Here is a 14892-nt window from a genome sequence, read left to right on the forward strand (position 1 = left end):
CCTTTGACTCTATGCTGTAGGGAGCTTGGCTTCTGGATGAACTACAAGCCAGTCATATTATTGCATTATATTGCCTGGTTTAGTAGGTTTTTTCAGAGAGTAGATCTTTCTGCAAAATATCTCCCACTTGTCAAACATAGTCTTAGAGCATAATATATTATGGGGGTTACCAGGCATGGCTTTACTTTCTATATTTTAGTAATAATTTTCTTCGAATGATTGCTAGTCTGCATCACCTCTAATTTTTTTTGCAGGTTGGGATTTCCCAGAGAACTTTGTACTCAATTTATATGTGGGTGTGGGTACATCAGACTGCAACATTTGCCAACATATAATGCAACAGAAGTTTAAGAGAACAATACCACACAAAGACCTTACTGGTTATTTGTTATCAGGATAATATTACGAAAATGGGAATATTATTTGTTATACATTGGGAAACAGGGAAAGAAAAAAAAAAAAAAAGCCAAAGAACAAAAAACCACATTACCTTGTAAAGGACCTTACATCAGTCTCCAGTGTGCATGCTGTCATGCATCTGTATAAGCTGTGGCTTGCGTGTTTCTGTGAGCCTTGGGAGAGCCAGAAAAATCCCCACTAAGGGACTACACAGGTGCACGAATTCACAAGAAATCTGTAACTTACTTAGCAAACTTGTTTTTCAGGAAAGCAATATACTTGACTTAACCCATCTTGACAATAGCATGCACACAACCTATGTTTGACAAGTACATGTTTGCAAAGAGAAGTACACAAGTACCCAGGACAGCTGGGGTGTCAGAACTTTCAAACATTGTGTTACACACCCCTTTTTGTGCTCTGCCCAACTTGCAGTCCCTGTGAGTTCAGAGGCAGCCAAGGAAATCCCCATGGAGGGGAGAAGTGTTGCCCTTCCTGTTTCAATGTAAAACCCTTCTTCAATCATCTGTGTCCTGTTCTTGTATGTGGTACCAGGCTTGGTGCTAGGAGGAAATTGGTCGGTGCTTAGTGTAAGAGGGGAATAAGACTCAGAAAGGTTCATTGAGAGTTATAGAGATATGGTGGAGATGGACCCTGCTGTCTGCAAGATAAATACCATTCCATTGGCTTTGGATGGCAAAATGACCTGTGGGCTATGCCAGAGCCTTGAATTGTCAATGTGCTTGCGGCTGCTGCTCTGAGAAGGTTTGGAGTATGTGACCTGGAAGCTACTATTGAAAATCCACAGCATCTATTGCTCCATCATCTCTCACAATCCATACAGCAACAAGACAAGCAAGACAATCTGCTCTTCCCAACTCTAGATATTACACAAGTACCTTATCTTCTTCCAGAAATGAATTCAAGTATTTCATCTGTTGTTTTGTCTTCCTGGAAGATCTGCAATGAATACTTAAATGAACAATTTAGTTATTTTCTTTCAAAGCTTTTGTTTCATTTAGAATACTGAAGGATTATTTGAAACAGAAACTGAAACTAGGCCTGTGTATTGCATTCTTTGAACTATTGATTCTTGAACTAGTCAGGAAGTTCTTTGTGAGAAGTCGCATCAATTTGTATTCTCTTTTCTGCTTCCAATTAGACAGGAGAGATTAGAACTGTGGTCTACTCCAGTTTACTAATATCTGTGTTTCCGGGTGTTTTGTTTTGGGTTTTTGTTTCTTTGTTTTGTTTGGGTTTTTTTGTTTGGAGATTTTGGTTTGTTTTGTTTTGGGCTTTTAGTTTGTTTATTTGTTTTTCCCCATGTGTAATAAACCTGGCCTATCTTATACCTTCTAACTGATTTACTCTTGCAGAATCTGAGAGGAATGAAATCCAAAATTAAGTGCCAAAGATGATGTAGCTAAGAGTTAGGTAAACAGAGAAATTGTCTACACAACCTAGAAAACCCTGACTGTGCAAAATGTTAAACTCTTTTTGATGAAGGGGTACATTGTTCCAATTGAAATTCTTATTCTGTGCTTTATTCTTAATATTTTCCCATTTTAATCTTCAAACAATAACTGACAAACTTAGAATCTATGAAGTCATGCAAAATCAACAAACTGAGTCTATGGTTAGAATTTACTTTAGAATTATAATGGATATGCTCCTAAATCTCTGTTAGATCTACAGCAGAAACTGAAGTTAAAAATAGACAAAAACATTTATCTCAGCAGTGCTTCTGTTGGTAGAAGACTGAATAAAAACACTGTAGCTCTTTTATTCTTTCTTTTTCAGGAGAAGTTGTATAAAAGGTTGGATATGAAATAGCAAATACCAGGCTGGCCTGATTCTCAAACAGTATTAGAGATGCAGGGAGACTGCAGTGTCCATATGGGTAAAGGTATTACGTAGAGTCTGGGACAGCTTGAATTCTGAAGGTGCAGTCTGTCAGGATTAGTTCAAGCCGATGCAAGTTTGAAAGGCCAACAATTACAGAAAGCCTTTACTTAAAGTGATAGAGTTTAGAAGAACATGTTGGTTTAAATAAGTTAAGAATATTTTTTTTTAACATGCTGTGTGTTATGAAGGGCTTGAAATTTGGAAGGCTTAGAACTTTTGCACTGATGTTGTGCTCTGGGGAAAAAAAGAGGAAAAAACAAAAAAAAATAATGTTTTTTTCCCCTAATTCTCAAATAAACAAATAAAATTGCCCTTTCTTTTCTCTCCAGAAGACATGCATGAATTAATCAAATTGAAGAAGTAATTTTGTCTCAGGGTTGGGATTCAGACTCTTTACTGATATTAGACTTGGCATGCATTAGAAAACCAAATTTAGAAATCACTGTTAACAGCAAGAAATCCCAGGACATTTGTTATAATGACCCCAGTATCAGTGGAGTCTATTACTGCCTTGTCACACTTCTAATGCTATATTTCAAAGTATCTTTCCTGCATGAAAATGGAGCTGTCATCTTAGGACATTACAGTCACATATCAAATTACATGGGCTTATGAACTATCAGAAATCTTTGGACCCTGGCAGTACTTACTATTTTTGAGGCAGGAACGGTCAGTTTACAATAATTTAATTACCTGTTTTATTGTTTAAATGTGGGTTTGTGCCTCATTGTTAAAAAAAGATATAACAAAATATGTTTATGCCCTACAACAAGGACATTTGTAGACAGATCTGTGTTTAAACTCTTTCCAGGTATGACTGAATGCTGCTTAAACAGCTTCTGCAACTATGTAGGAGCATTTTTACTGTCATGTACAGCTAGTCAACTGATGATTTAAGATACTCCCTCCTCTCATCTTAAACTGCTCAGAACATATGAATCTGTTCGTATCAGTGATCTTAGGACCAATCCAAACAAATTTGGGAGTAGGGAGTGGGGCATTTTTCACATGGCTTGGCTGCTATGAAACTCCAAAACGAGATTCTGTCCCACTTCCTTCAAGACACGTAGCAGGAATGGGTTAAGATAAGTAACTCTCCAGAGTATTGTATAACTTGTGCCTGTGCATTTGCACATGTTTTCTGGAGAATTGGTGGTCCCATATTCAAAGCCTGCATTACAGAATAATGCTGTATGGGTGTCTGAGATACTAAGTCTCACTTGCAGGCCCTTTGGCTATTTCTGTATTAGCAAGTAACATAGACTAAGAGGAACTGATATATAGACTGAAATAACTGAATTTTAATATAAGTTAACTCTCAAGAAATGCATTAGTTCTTTAATGATACAGAGTACTGAGATTTTCTTAGATCACTATTTTTTAACCTTGCCCCCCCCCCAAAAAAAATTCTGTATTCTGTATTCTTATTCTCACAATTGGATTTATTAATAATAATAATAAAAAATAAATACAAAAACCCACCTCCTTTTTGAGGCAAATATATATTGTCAAGTTAGTCAAAATGTATCGTAACAAATCTATTCTTAAGACAGAGGTTACATGTCTAATATAAATTATTCCTACAGGATTTTCCTCTTAATGGAAAAGATTGATGTATCAGGATGATGTTTCCTTCCATTCCATACCATGAGAATGTAAAGTGTCTAAGACAGAAGTAGATCTTTCTCCTTTGTGATATTGACTGTATAAAGAATCTGGGAAAGAAACCTATTAATAAGACACCTGACTTTCACATGGCCAAAATTAAGTTGAATGAATCTCACTCCTAATTAGCAAGTTGAATTTAGACACATGCTTACAAAGATACAGATGTGTTTTTCAGAAGTACTGTAAAGGAGTAATTTATTTATGCTTTAATCTCACTATAAGTGTGGAACTGTGTTTGGATACCTTCTCCTAGTGTATTCCTTTGAAAATTAATTAGAAGGGGAAAAAACAAAAGATGAAAATGCTCTTTTTTAGGAGTTCCATAATGCTCAGTTATTTCCACAACAAAATATGGCAACAGGTAAGAAATAAATAGATATAAACTTCTACCACCATTTATATATGTAAGCCTCTACCACCATTTAAAATTACAATCAAATTAAAATGACAGCTGAAATTTTGTATCTAAATCTGTTAGTTACATTTGTTGAAATGCTCTGTAGAAGTATGTGTATATTATGAAACAGAGGTGAGAAATACAAAACTGATTGGAGTGCTTGCTTTCAACAGAAGCAACAAAATATTGGAGATTTTTATATAGCTATAAATTAAAAATGTAGAGGAAGAGGTGTGTCAAAAACTTATCTGTGTTCAACTTGTCCAGTATGCATACCTATCCAGGTTTTCTACCTATTTTTACCCAAACACATTCCCAAAGACTGTGGGGCAAATTATGCTAACTATTCTAAATTAGTAGCTTTGTAGCTCTACAGTGTACTTCCGCTAAGAAATCATTGCTGCTTTATTACCCTGATTGAAGATAATGCCACGCAACTACATGAATAAATAAATCACATAACATGTAGTAGCAATATTATGGAGGGTTTTTTCTCTCTTTCTTAAAATGCCTCCTTACAGTAGCACTTAAACAGAAAACATTGAAGCAAAATTTCCTACAGCTTTTAGACAAATCAAACCAAAATGGTTATTTATTTACGAGAACATAAAAATAAATATATAATTTCATGAATCCTAGTGCTTTTAAAGGCATGCTGGCTTCTTTCCCTTTCCTACATTTTATTAATTGAGAATGCATTAATTTATTTGTTATTACCCTATTGAAAATTTCTGTATGACATTCATGGCTGGTTCTAGAATAGTAGCTTACCTTGTCGGTCAGACTGTTTCATAAATCCTTCAATTAGTATTAATACCCTTAATATAGTTTTTTAAATTGCTGAACAAACTCTGAAAAATTAGAAATAGATTTTCAGAGTTTGAGTACTCTAAAAGACTGAAATCCAGACTTAATAGTATTTATCTGCTTCGACTGTGGGAGCAGAGAATGTCTTTTCCATTCTAGCGCTATAATGCAAGAATCAGTCTTAAAGCAGGCTTTTTTATTTTTAAATTAATTTTCTGTGTATTTAATACGAATTTGCAGAGTTAAAAAAGAGTCATAGAATAGTTTAGGTTGGAAAGGACCTCTGAAGACCTCTGGTCCAACTCCCCGATCACAGAAGAGTCAAACAGCTCTGGTTGCTTATGGCTTTCAAGAACTCAAAGGCTGGAGATAACCCCTCTGAAAAAAAAAAAATATCTCGTGTTTCACCAGCCTTGTAGTGAATCATTTTTCTTTTGTGCAGTTGGAGTTTTGCTTGTTGCTACTTCTGAATGCTTTGTGGTTTTGCTGCACTCTTCCAATAAGATATTTTGCCTTTATTCCTTTTCTTCAAAGCTGCTTCCAAGCAAATTGTTTCTTGGGTTTGATTTTTCCCAGATGCAGGATTTTGCAGTTTTATCTTTTGAACTTCTTTCAGACCCTTCTCTAGCCTACCGAGATCTCCCTAAATAGGATCACTGCAGTAGAGCATATCAACTGATCCTTCAGTGTCTGTAAACATGTCAAGAGTTTTACTCAGTCCCATTGTCCCCATCTTAAATGAAGGTATTGAACAATATTGATGTCAACATTCACTCCTGAGGGACACTGCTGATAATCAGCTGTAGCCTAGGTTTCGGATTGTGAGCAGTCTTTGAGCCTGGCAGACCAGCCTGTTCATCATCCATTTCATACTCCACTTATCCAATCCATGTTTCACCAATTTGGCTACAGAGCCAAAAGAGCTAGAAGCAGGTTGAACAAATATGCAAATATCTAAAATGATAAATTTAATTTACATAATTATTTCTAAGTGATTAAAAAAGCCCCAGTTTGTATCAGGAATCCCAAATAGATCTGGGTGGTGCTTTATATGGCTACTTTTTCAGCCATATACAATTATTTTGCAGAATGATACAATCTAATATGAACAAACAGGATGTACAGTTAGTAACAAACTTTATAGCAAAACCATTCTTGAGCACTTCAAGACTGATTACAAATTCTGCATATCAGACTCATTCTTCTAGAATTGACTTCAGAATGTTTTAAGGCACAAGATCTATGGCAAGATTCAAGGAAGGTAGTGTTTAAGTGAGCAGAATAGAGTTTCTTTCTGACTGGTCAACATTAATCAAAAAATACAGAGTGATCTATGCTCTCATCAGAGGAATGCAGATTAATATATGACTGATTTAACTACTTGCTTCACTCTAAGTTTACTTTAAGGACTTCTTTTTTTACTTCTCACCTGCATTAATATTGTGAACCTTTTCATATTTGATGAAATTTTACTCCTGTGTGTTCTAGCTCCAATATCTTATTCTCTTGCGTGCAACATTTGCAACATCTACTAGTATAGTGCAGTACAATTTAGTAATTCCATATTTTAGCAATATTGTTTTCTAAATTAAAAGCCAGCAGTTTATTTAAAGATACTAACAGGAGTGCTGATCATTCTGTCTAAAGCAGAAATCTTAACAGGTTGCATGATTATATAAAAAATAATCATAATATTTCATTTATTATGCAGTAGTTAATAGTTTTCTTAAAAATATTTATTTAATTTTTGAGGGATAAGGAGGAAAAAACTCCTGAATGTCTGGTCATAGTTAATTTTTTGTGGGTCTTTTTGACATTTTTTCCTCCCTGAACTCAGGACTTCTTATGTGGAAAAAAAGCCTATAAAAAAACCCATAACTTGACAGAGCTTATTCTTTTATTTTTTATTATGTATGCATTGAAAAGCAAGATACTTGGTTCTTTTAGGGAAATAACCTATTTAGACCAAGATTTCTTTTTCCAAAACATAGTAAATATATAAACCGTGCATATTTCAGGTGAATACATTGTTGTCTTTTGGTATTACCTCCCCAGAAAGAGGGCATCTGAATTAAATCTTAGTATTGCCACTTTGTGTTTATTTTACATGGGTTGCTGAACTCAGTGGGACTAGTTCCACAGGCAACTCTGATATTTGTTATTTATTTGTAATGCATGTAACATGTTGCAGTTTTATAATGCAAGTAGGAAATAATGCTTTCTTAAATAACCATTGTTGTGTTTACTTTTCACATAAGGTTACATATTTGTGTGCATAATGTATTAAATAATATGTTGATCATATGTGAAATCTGGGGAAAATATCTATAAATCTCTCCTATTGTAGTCATTGTGATTATATGTGTGGTCTTAGTAATAACCTGTACTTACGCATTATGTTTAGCTGTATACTCTCCCAGGCTAAGTCCATATGTATTTTTTGTGTAGGTGATTTCTTCAACATTATTACAAAAGCGTGGTGTGGTAGATATGTCATGTGCAAGGGTATAGATATGAGTGATCAGTAAAATTCACTTCCACATTCACTACTAAATGTTACACCATACACACATTTAAGAACTATAATTGTGGAGAGTTGAAGAAGTGTACAAGCATAGCTTATTGGACAACCTCAGGTTCTTAATTGGTTCTTTCCATTACTCATATTTAAAATTCTTCCAAGTTAGAAGTGCTGAGTGTCCAGGGTACTAGAAAATCTCTTTACTTTCCTTTTTATATATTGCAGTGCTCCCCAGAATTTTTTTCCAAAACTTGATTAAATGAAAATTTAGACATTTTCAATATGTAAAGCAGGGGCAAAAATTAGTAGTATAAAAACAGCAGATTGTTGGGTGATTTCTCAAAATATTGGGAGTAGGAAAATTTTGGATTTGCAGAGCTTCCTGATAAGAAAGTGTAATGGGGCAGAAATGGATTTAAAAGGTGACTTTTTTTTTTTTTTAAAAAATATTCTATTTTTTCCCTTCTTGGCTAGGTTCTGTAGCTACAGCCTGCCGTGATCCTGGTGTCCCTATGAATGGAACTAGAAATGGGGATGGAAGAGAACCTGGAGACACTGTCATTTTCCAGTGTGACCCTGGCTATGAACTGCAAGGAGATGAGAGAATAACCTGCATTCAGGTAGAAAATCGGTACTTCTGGCAGCCCAACCCACCAGTCTGTATAGGTATGCAGAAAAAAAATGAAATAATGCTTTCTTTAAAGTTGAAATTCTGGTGTAATGAATAACACTGCTCTAGGAGCTTTCTTTGAAGGACAAATACAAGTACCACACATCTGATAAATTGTTCTGTATAAAGCACCAATGGACATCACCAAAATATTTCCTCTGTAGTTGTTAGTATGTTAGTATAATAGTTCTCATTCTTTCCCTCTGAAGGCCATAGAATTTATAACTTTATGATCTGTGACAGAGAAGGCAAGAAAGTCAATGTCAATGACACTATTAGCTTTGCCTTAAAATGTGAAATATGGTGATAACTGTGGAGGATTTGGTTAATGCTCATATGCCCATAGGTACAAAGTATTAGGCAGATGACCTAGTAAATTTGTCGATCAGGTAAAATTATGCAAGGACTAAAGTAAGATGCATCAGGAAAATGGTAGCCTAATTTTTCTGGCAGTTTTCATTATTTTAGAAAGAAGAAAATTTTTATTAGTAGAAATTATAACACAGAATTTATTTCTGGAAATGCTATCTCAATCTGTAATGCCATTCTGATAAACGTAGCTCATATTAAATTGATTTTGAAAGCATTTAACTTGGTTAACTGAATCATGATGAAAATTAATAAGAAATTACAAAAGTCTCTAGTAGACAGTAGCCTTTCAGTAATCTCTTCTGAGTCAATCCTAATAATTATTGTTATTGATCTAGAAAATATCTGAACTGCCACTTCTAAAATCTGGTGTAAATGTAGAGCAATAAATAATCATGGGGTTACCCATCTGGCTAGTTCAGTAAATAATGTAATGATACTTATTTCCAGTATGTTCTTTACTGCAGTCAAATGTGATATGATATAGAATGATATAAGGTTTTGTCTCAGAGAACAGCAGCTGCTGACCTGAAATTCCCTTTTAAAAGTTGTGATAGGTAACCTAGTAAATAGGATCTGCAAATTTGATGGAGCAGAAAAGAAGGAAAATGGGCCACTAAAGGGAAGTGCAGGTGGAATAATACTTGATAGGCCAGTTGCAGTGGTATTACCCTGAGTCACATCATTATGAGGTACTGTGCTTACTGTCCTATCCAAAGCAGAACTGCCTGAACAGAGTGTCTGAAAGGAGGGGGGGGTGTGTGGTGTGTGTGTGGAAACAAGGGCACCTGAAATAATCAGACAAGAGCCCTTGGTCCCAGAGTGGTGTAGAGTGGACACTGCAACTGTGAGAACATCAGCTCCACAAAGGCATTCTTCCTGTTTTGCTATCCCTGGTAGTCTGCTGTTGGGCAAACATTGCAGGGAGGAACTAGCCAGAGACTGCAGCTTCTAGGAGCACTTCTACAGCTTTCAGCTCGCTTGTCTTTAATAAACTTACCTTGACCTTAGCTGTTACAAAATAAAATCTGTGTCCTATTTGCATATGCATGCATACACCCCCCACCCCAAATATCTGCAGATAGGTATTTGCAAACATACTACAATACTGACCTGGTGTTTGTACTTACCACATCAAAACGTTACTTTCTCTGCTCTTACTGTCCTTACTATGGCTTCCCTTATAATGTGAATGTATGGGCTTGAGGACAAAAACTGTCTGCACTATTTTCTGGAAGACTGCAGAAAATAAGTATTTTATTGCTCATCTTTTATTATTCTTATATGCCTAAATACAAATTTGATAATAATGATAATTGAACATCTGTAGGTGTTTAAGGGGAAAAAATAACAGGACTTACAGAGCTCTAGGAACAGGCCTTATATATTGTATCACACTGGCCTTATTTGATATTGCTAGCTTGAAAATATTTTTTTCCACTGAAAAATCATTATTATAAGGCGGTGCTAGCAGTTTTAATCATTATCAAAACTAAGTTGATGATATTATTAAATAGATGGAATGCAGATGCTCACCGGTCATTATGTCCTTAGTACATCTGTAAATATGCATGCACTTGTTTTCTTAACTGGATACATCCATTTACCTAATACTTGCAATTTCCACACTTTATGCACAAACACCTACTGTACATAGAGTAGCAAGAATGCTTTTAATAATGATTTATTAGCCAAATATTAGATATGAAGTTATTTTTACTAAATTTCCTATAATGATATATTTTTTGAGAATATAAGCTGCTAATAGACTAAAGTAGGTGTGCAAACCTTGGCTTGGAGTCCAAAGATTTCAAAACTGTCTGTTGTAGTTCAGTACGCTCTGAAGTTAATCAACTTTTTTTCCAAACTTGTAATACATTAACTTATGTTGTTTCCATGCCTGTAAATCAAAACTGTACAAGGCTTGTACAGATAACTTCAACATCATCATGGTTTATCAAAGTCTTCGAAAAAATAAACATAATTTTGATGGAAGAATGACAGAGAGATAATTAACAAAGTGTATTGTTGTAATGTGTTCTATATTTAATTTATTAGTTCTTTACACTCCAAAGTGACTTCTTGAACTTCCTAATTATTATTTCTCAAAACTAGGTAAATGTACTTGTTAATTGTTCTTACCTGTGGGCCTGCCTTGGTTGTTTAGATTCCTTCAGTCTTACCTGTAACACAATTTTAAGAACATCTTCCTTGTGAAGGTAATAGGAATGGGAAAATTGCAAAGAACAAAATATTGATTCAGCTATCTGAGTGAATGATGAAAACAAGAGATTCTTCTACACAGAAGATATTCTGACAAACTAAAATCTAAGAATATTATGTCTCTGTCAAAAGAGAGTCCTTTGGCTTATACCTGTAGTGCCTAAAATAACTAAATGTTTTCCATTCCAAAGACTTCTCAGATTGAATCTTGTTGAGACAAAGGAATCTTAAATTACTGTATTTGCTTAGTTTGATCAGAGATAACATTAAAAATACTGGCATGCAAAATGTCATTTTAGGATTCAGGTTTACTATAAATTTAGTTGAAGTAAGGACCCGTCTCCCAGAAGTTTCAGTCTTTCATCAGAAATTCATAGGTCAATATTTTATTTTATTTTTAATAGAGGCTTGGGTTTTGTTCGGGGGGTTTTTGGGTGGTTTTTTTTTTTTTATTTCTATTATTTTGTTTAAAGCACGATCTTTATTTCCATTTTTATGTCTATGGAAAAGGTTTCTTTTGTAAACAGTGAATTGCAATGTTGCTTTCCTCATTTTGTTTTTTATATGGCACTAATAGAAAGGAATATTTTAGTAGTTATTTCATATTTAATTATGATTATTTAAATATATCTTCGGACTACATATGAGGAAGAAATAGTTTACAATGAGGGTGGTGAAGCACTGGAACAAGATGACCAGAGAGGTTATAGGTGTCCCATCCCTGAAAACGTTTAGGGTCAGGATGGACGGGGCTCTGAGCAACCTGATCTATTTGAAGATGTCCCTGCTCATTGTAGGGCAGTTGGACTAGATGACTTTTAAAGGTCCCTTCCAACTCAAACCATTTTATGATTCTATATTTGATATCTCTTACTAAAAAAAAAAAAAACAAAACAAACCTAATGAAACCATTCACTTTTTTCTTTTGTTAGATATAATTCAGTGAATAAAAGAATAAATAATAGTACTGTATTGCCTTCCAGAAAAAATAAATAGTTTTTAGATTAAAAAACAAACCCAACCTGTACTTCCCCCCCTAGAAACAATGAATGCTAAGATCATCATACAGGCAGACTGACACAGTACGTGCTTACCACTGTGTCTACACAGAAGCTTATAAAGACAGGTTGACATAACCTACATCTAGTTTTTACCATGTAATAAACTAAAAATACATTTTTCATACTGTGTTGACATTTGCCTTTCTTTCTAGATGGGCTATTGTATTTGTTCAGTATTAGGTCTTGTGTCCAATACTATAAGAGATAGGTGTCCTTTAAACTTTGTTTTCAGAGCTGATCTGCCCTCTGTTAAAAACAAAGTTGTGACACTAAATAACATTGCACACATTATTTTTTTTTAAAAATTATGGATTCTGAAACAAGAGAATTTAATTCAGGTACACAAATAAAGTCTTTAAAAAAACTTTCAACAAGATAGTAAACCCGAAAAGGCAGCATTATCTAATAACATTTTTCATTAGATGATGTTGACTTTCTCAACTTACTGTCTAATGAATTAAAAAATAAAATAATCTGAAACTGCTGTATCTGAAGAAAATTCTACCTAGGAAATATTTTACAAAGGTGAAGATTAATGGTGTTTTTTTTACTGCTGTTAATGGTATAGCTTGAAATAAAATACATTTTGACTGTCCAGCGTCTTGTATTTTGCATTTATTCTCTGGACGGTCTTTTTGATGATCATCTAGACCTTGGGAAAGATTAAATGAAAGAACCAGTCTCACTGTAATAAGAAAAAGTAACTGCTAATATGTGTAAATGAAACAGTAAATAGATAAGAAAGAAGCTCCTGATATGCGAATATTCTATCAATTAATTTAATAGGGAACTAAACCAACTCAAGGCCACATCAGAAAGGTGCTGTGAATATTTGCAGACAGCAGTCTAGAACAATTCAAGTTTATTTCTTCGTATCATCATATGTAAATTCAGGGTGCCTCAGAAAATAGCATCAGGCTGATACATTTTAGAGGTCATTTCAGGGAAGCGTGATTACAATGGATAACCTTACTGTCCTCTTTCCTACTCTACATTTTCATTCTTGAGATATGTGGATAGTGAAGCCTGGGCTGTTAAAGTACTTCAAGAGCATGAATGTACACAGTTTTACTGAAGAACACTAGTTTCAGGTGATGAGCAGCCTTTACATTCCATACAACCTCACAGTTCCTCTTGTGCATGAACTTTTAGTTCAGCAAGATAGAAGGTTACAGTGACCTCTGTTACAGTTAAAGGAAGCATCTTGTTTTCTAATAATTTCATCTTATTTTGTTTCAGAATTGGAACAAAAAAACCCCCCAAAACATTAAATAAAAGTTGCTTCTGATTTTGTGAGAAATTTCCTGTTATCCTTATTGTAAAACCAAGTAAATATTTTATATTAAATAAGACTTTTCCAGCCTGTTCCCTTGTAGCTAACAGAATTTTCTTTAGCAGCTGAAAAACTCTGAGAAAATACTATTATGATGCAATTTGTATTTAGTGATTTTTAAGAGAGGCAAAAAAATTGTGCTAGGTCTGGAAAAATTAATATATGTTTGCTAGAACTATTTATTATATAATATTTATGTATTCCTAGAACAGGGTGGTGTTTCAGCTTCTAGCTGTTTTTACACAAAATGATAAATTTTAAAAATTATGTATTACTAATAGTACCAATATGTAATGGAAGATTCTGATTTTATTTTTGGGTTGTTGGTTTTTGTTTTTTTTTTTTTCCCAGGTAATTTATCTATCTATTGCTCCTTTTTAATATTAGAAAGACATGTAAAATGTAGAAAACCTATACTCATATGTATTGTAACTGTGGATACATTAATCTACTTAAGTTTTCTACTTGCTTTGTTTGAATTCTTAAATTATTTGTGATTTATTTCTTGTAACATTGGAAAATACTGAGTATTTTTCACACTCAGTTGATTTATATCTGTACATATTGTCTTGATCTGTACAGATCATCTTGAGTGCCATCATATGGCACATACAGGACAACAAGGTGATCAAGTCAGTCAGCACAGATTTGTAAAAGGCAGGTCCTGCTTGACTAACCCTATCTACCTCTATGAGAAGATGACCCAAAGAAGAGCAGTGAAGCTGGTGAGGGGTCTGGAGCACAAGTCTTATGAGGAGCAGCTGAGGAAACAGGGGTTGTTTAGCCTGGAGAAAAGGAGGCTCAGGGAGATGTTACTGCTCTCTACAACTACCTGAAAGGAAGCTGTAGCAAGGTGGGGTCAGTCTCTCCTCCTGGGTAACGAACAACAGAAGAGGAAATGGCCTCAAGTTGCACCAAGGGAGGTTTGTATTGTATATTAGGAAAATTTTTTAATGGAATGGGTTGTCAAGCATTGGAATAGGCTGCTCAGGGAGGTAGTTGAGTCACCATCCTTGGAGGTATTTTACGAACGTGTAGATGTAGCACTTAGGGACATGGTTTAACGGTGGACTTGGCAGTGTTAGGTTTATAGTTGCATTTGATGGTCTTAAGGGTATTTTCAAACTTAAATTATTTTATGATTCTGTAAGTGATTTAAATAACCTTTGAGCTCACAGAATCTCTGTTACAGAAAACTAGAGCAGGGTGCCCTTGTAGCCCAGAAGACGACTGGGATCCTGGGGTGCATCAGGAGAAGCATGGCCAGCAGGTTGAGGGAGGTGATCCTCCACCTCTACTTTGCCCTGGTGAGGTTGCACCTGGAGTACTGTGTCTAATTCTGGGCTCCCCAGTTTAAGAGAGACAGGGAGCTACTGGAGAGGGTCCAGCGGAGGGCTACAAAAGTGATTAGGGGACTGAAGCATCTCCCTTATGAGGAGAAGCTGAGAGGGCTGGGCTGGTTTAGCCTGGAGGAGCGGAAACTGAGTGGGGATCTTATCAATGTCTACAAATACCTTAAGGGCGAGTGTCAAGAGGATG

The 14892-nt window shown here is 35.0% G+C and overlaps 1 protein-coding gene across 3 annotated transcripts in view; it reads left to right on the forward strand.

Moving 5' to 3' along the window:
- CSMD3 (CUB and Sushi multiple domains 3) overlaps nucleotides 1-14892 on the forward strand; it is a 725150-nt gene that overhangs the window by 498472 nt on the left and 211786 nt on the right. For all 3 annotated transcript variants that reach the window (XM_056333378.1, XM_056333379.1, XM_056333380.1), the window contains one exon: nucleotides 8172-8363. In XM_056333378.1, coding sequence (XP_056189353.1) covers nucleotides 8172-8363 — 192 coding nt within the window. The remainder of the gene's footprint in view (nucleotides 1-8171; nucleotides 8364-14892) is intronic.

This window comes from Falco biarmicus, chromosome 3 (assembly GCF_023638135.1).
Source record: "Falco biarmicus isolate bFalBia1 chromosome 3, bFalBia1.pri, whole genome shotgun sequence".
NCBI lineage: Eukaryota > Metazoa > Chordata > Aves > Falconiformes > Falconidae > Falco > Falco biarmicus.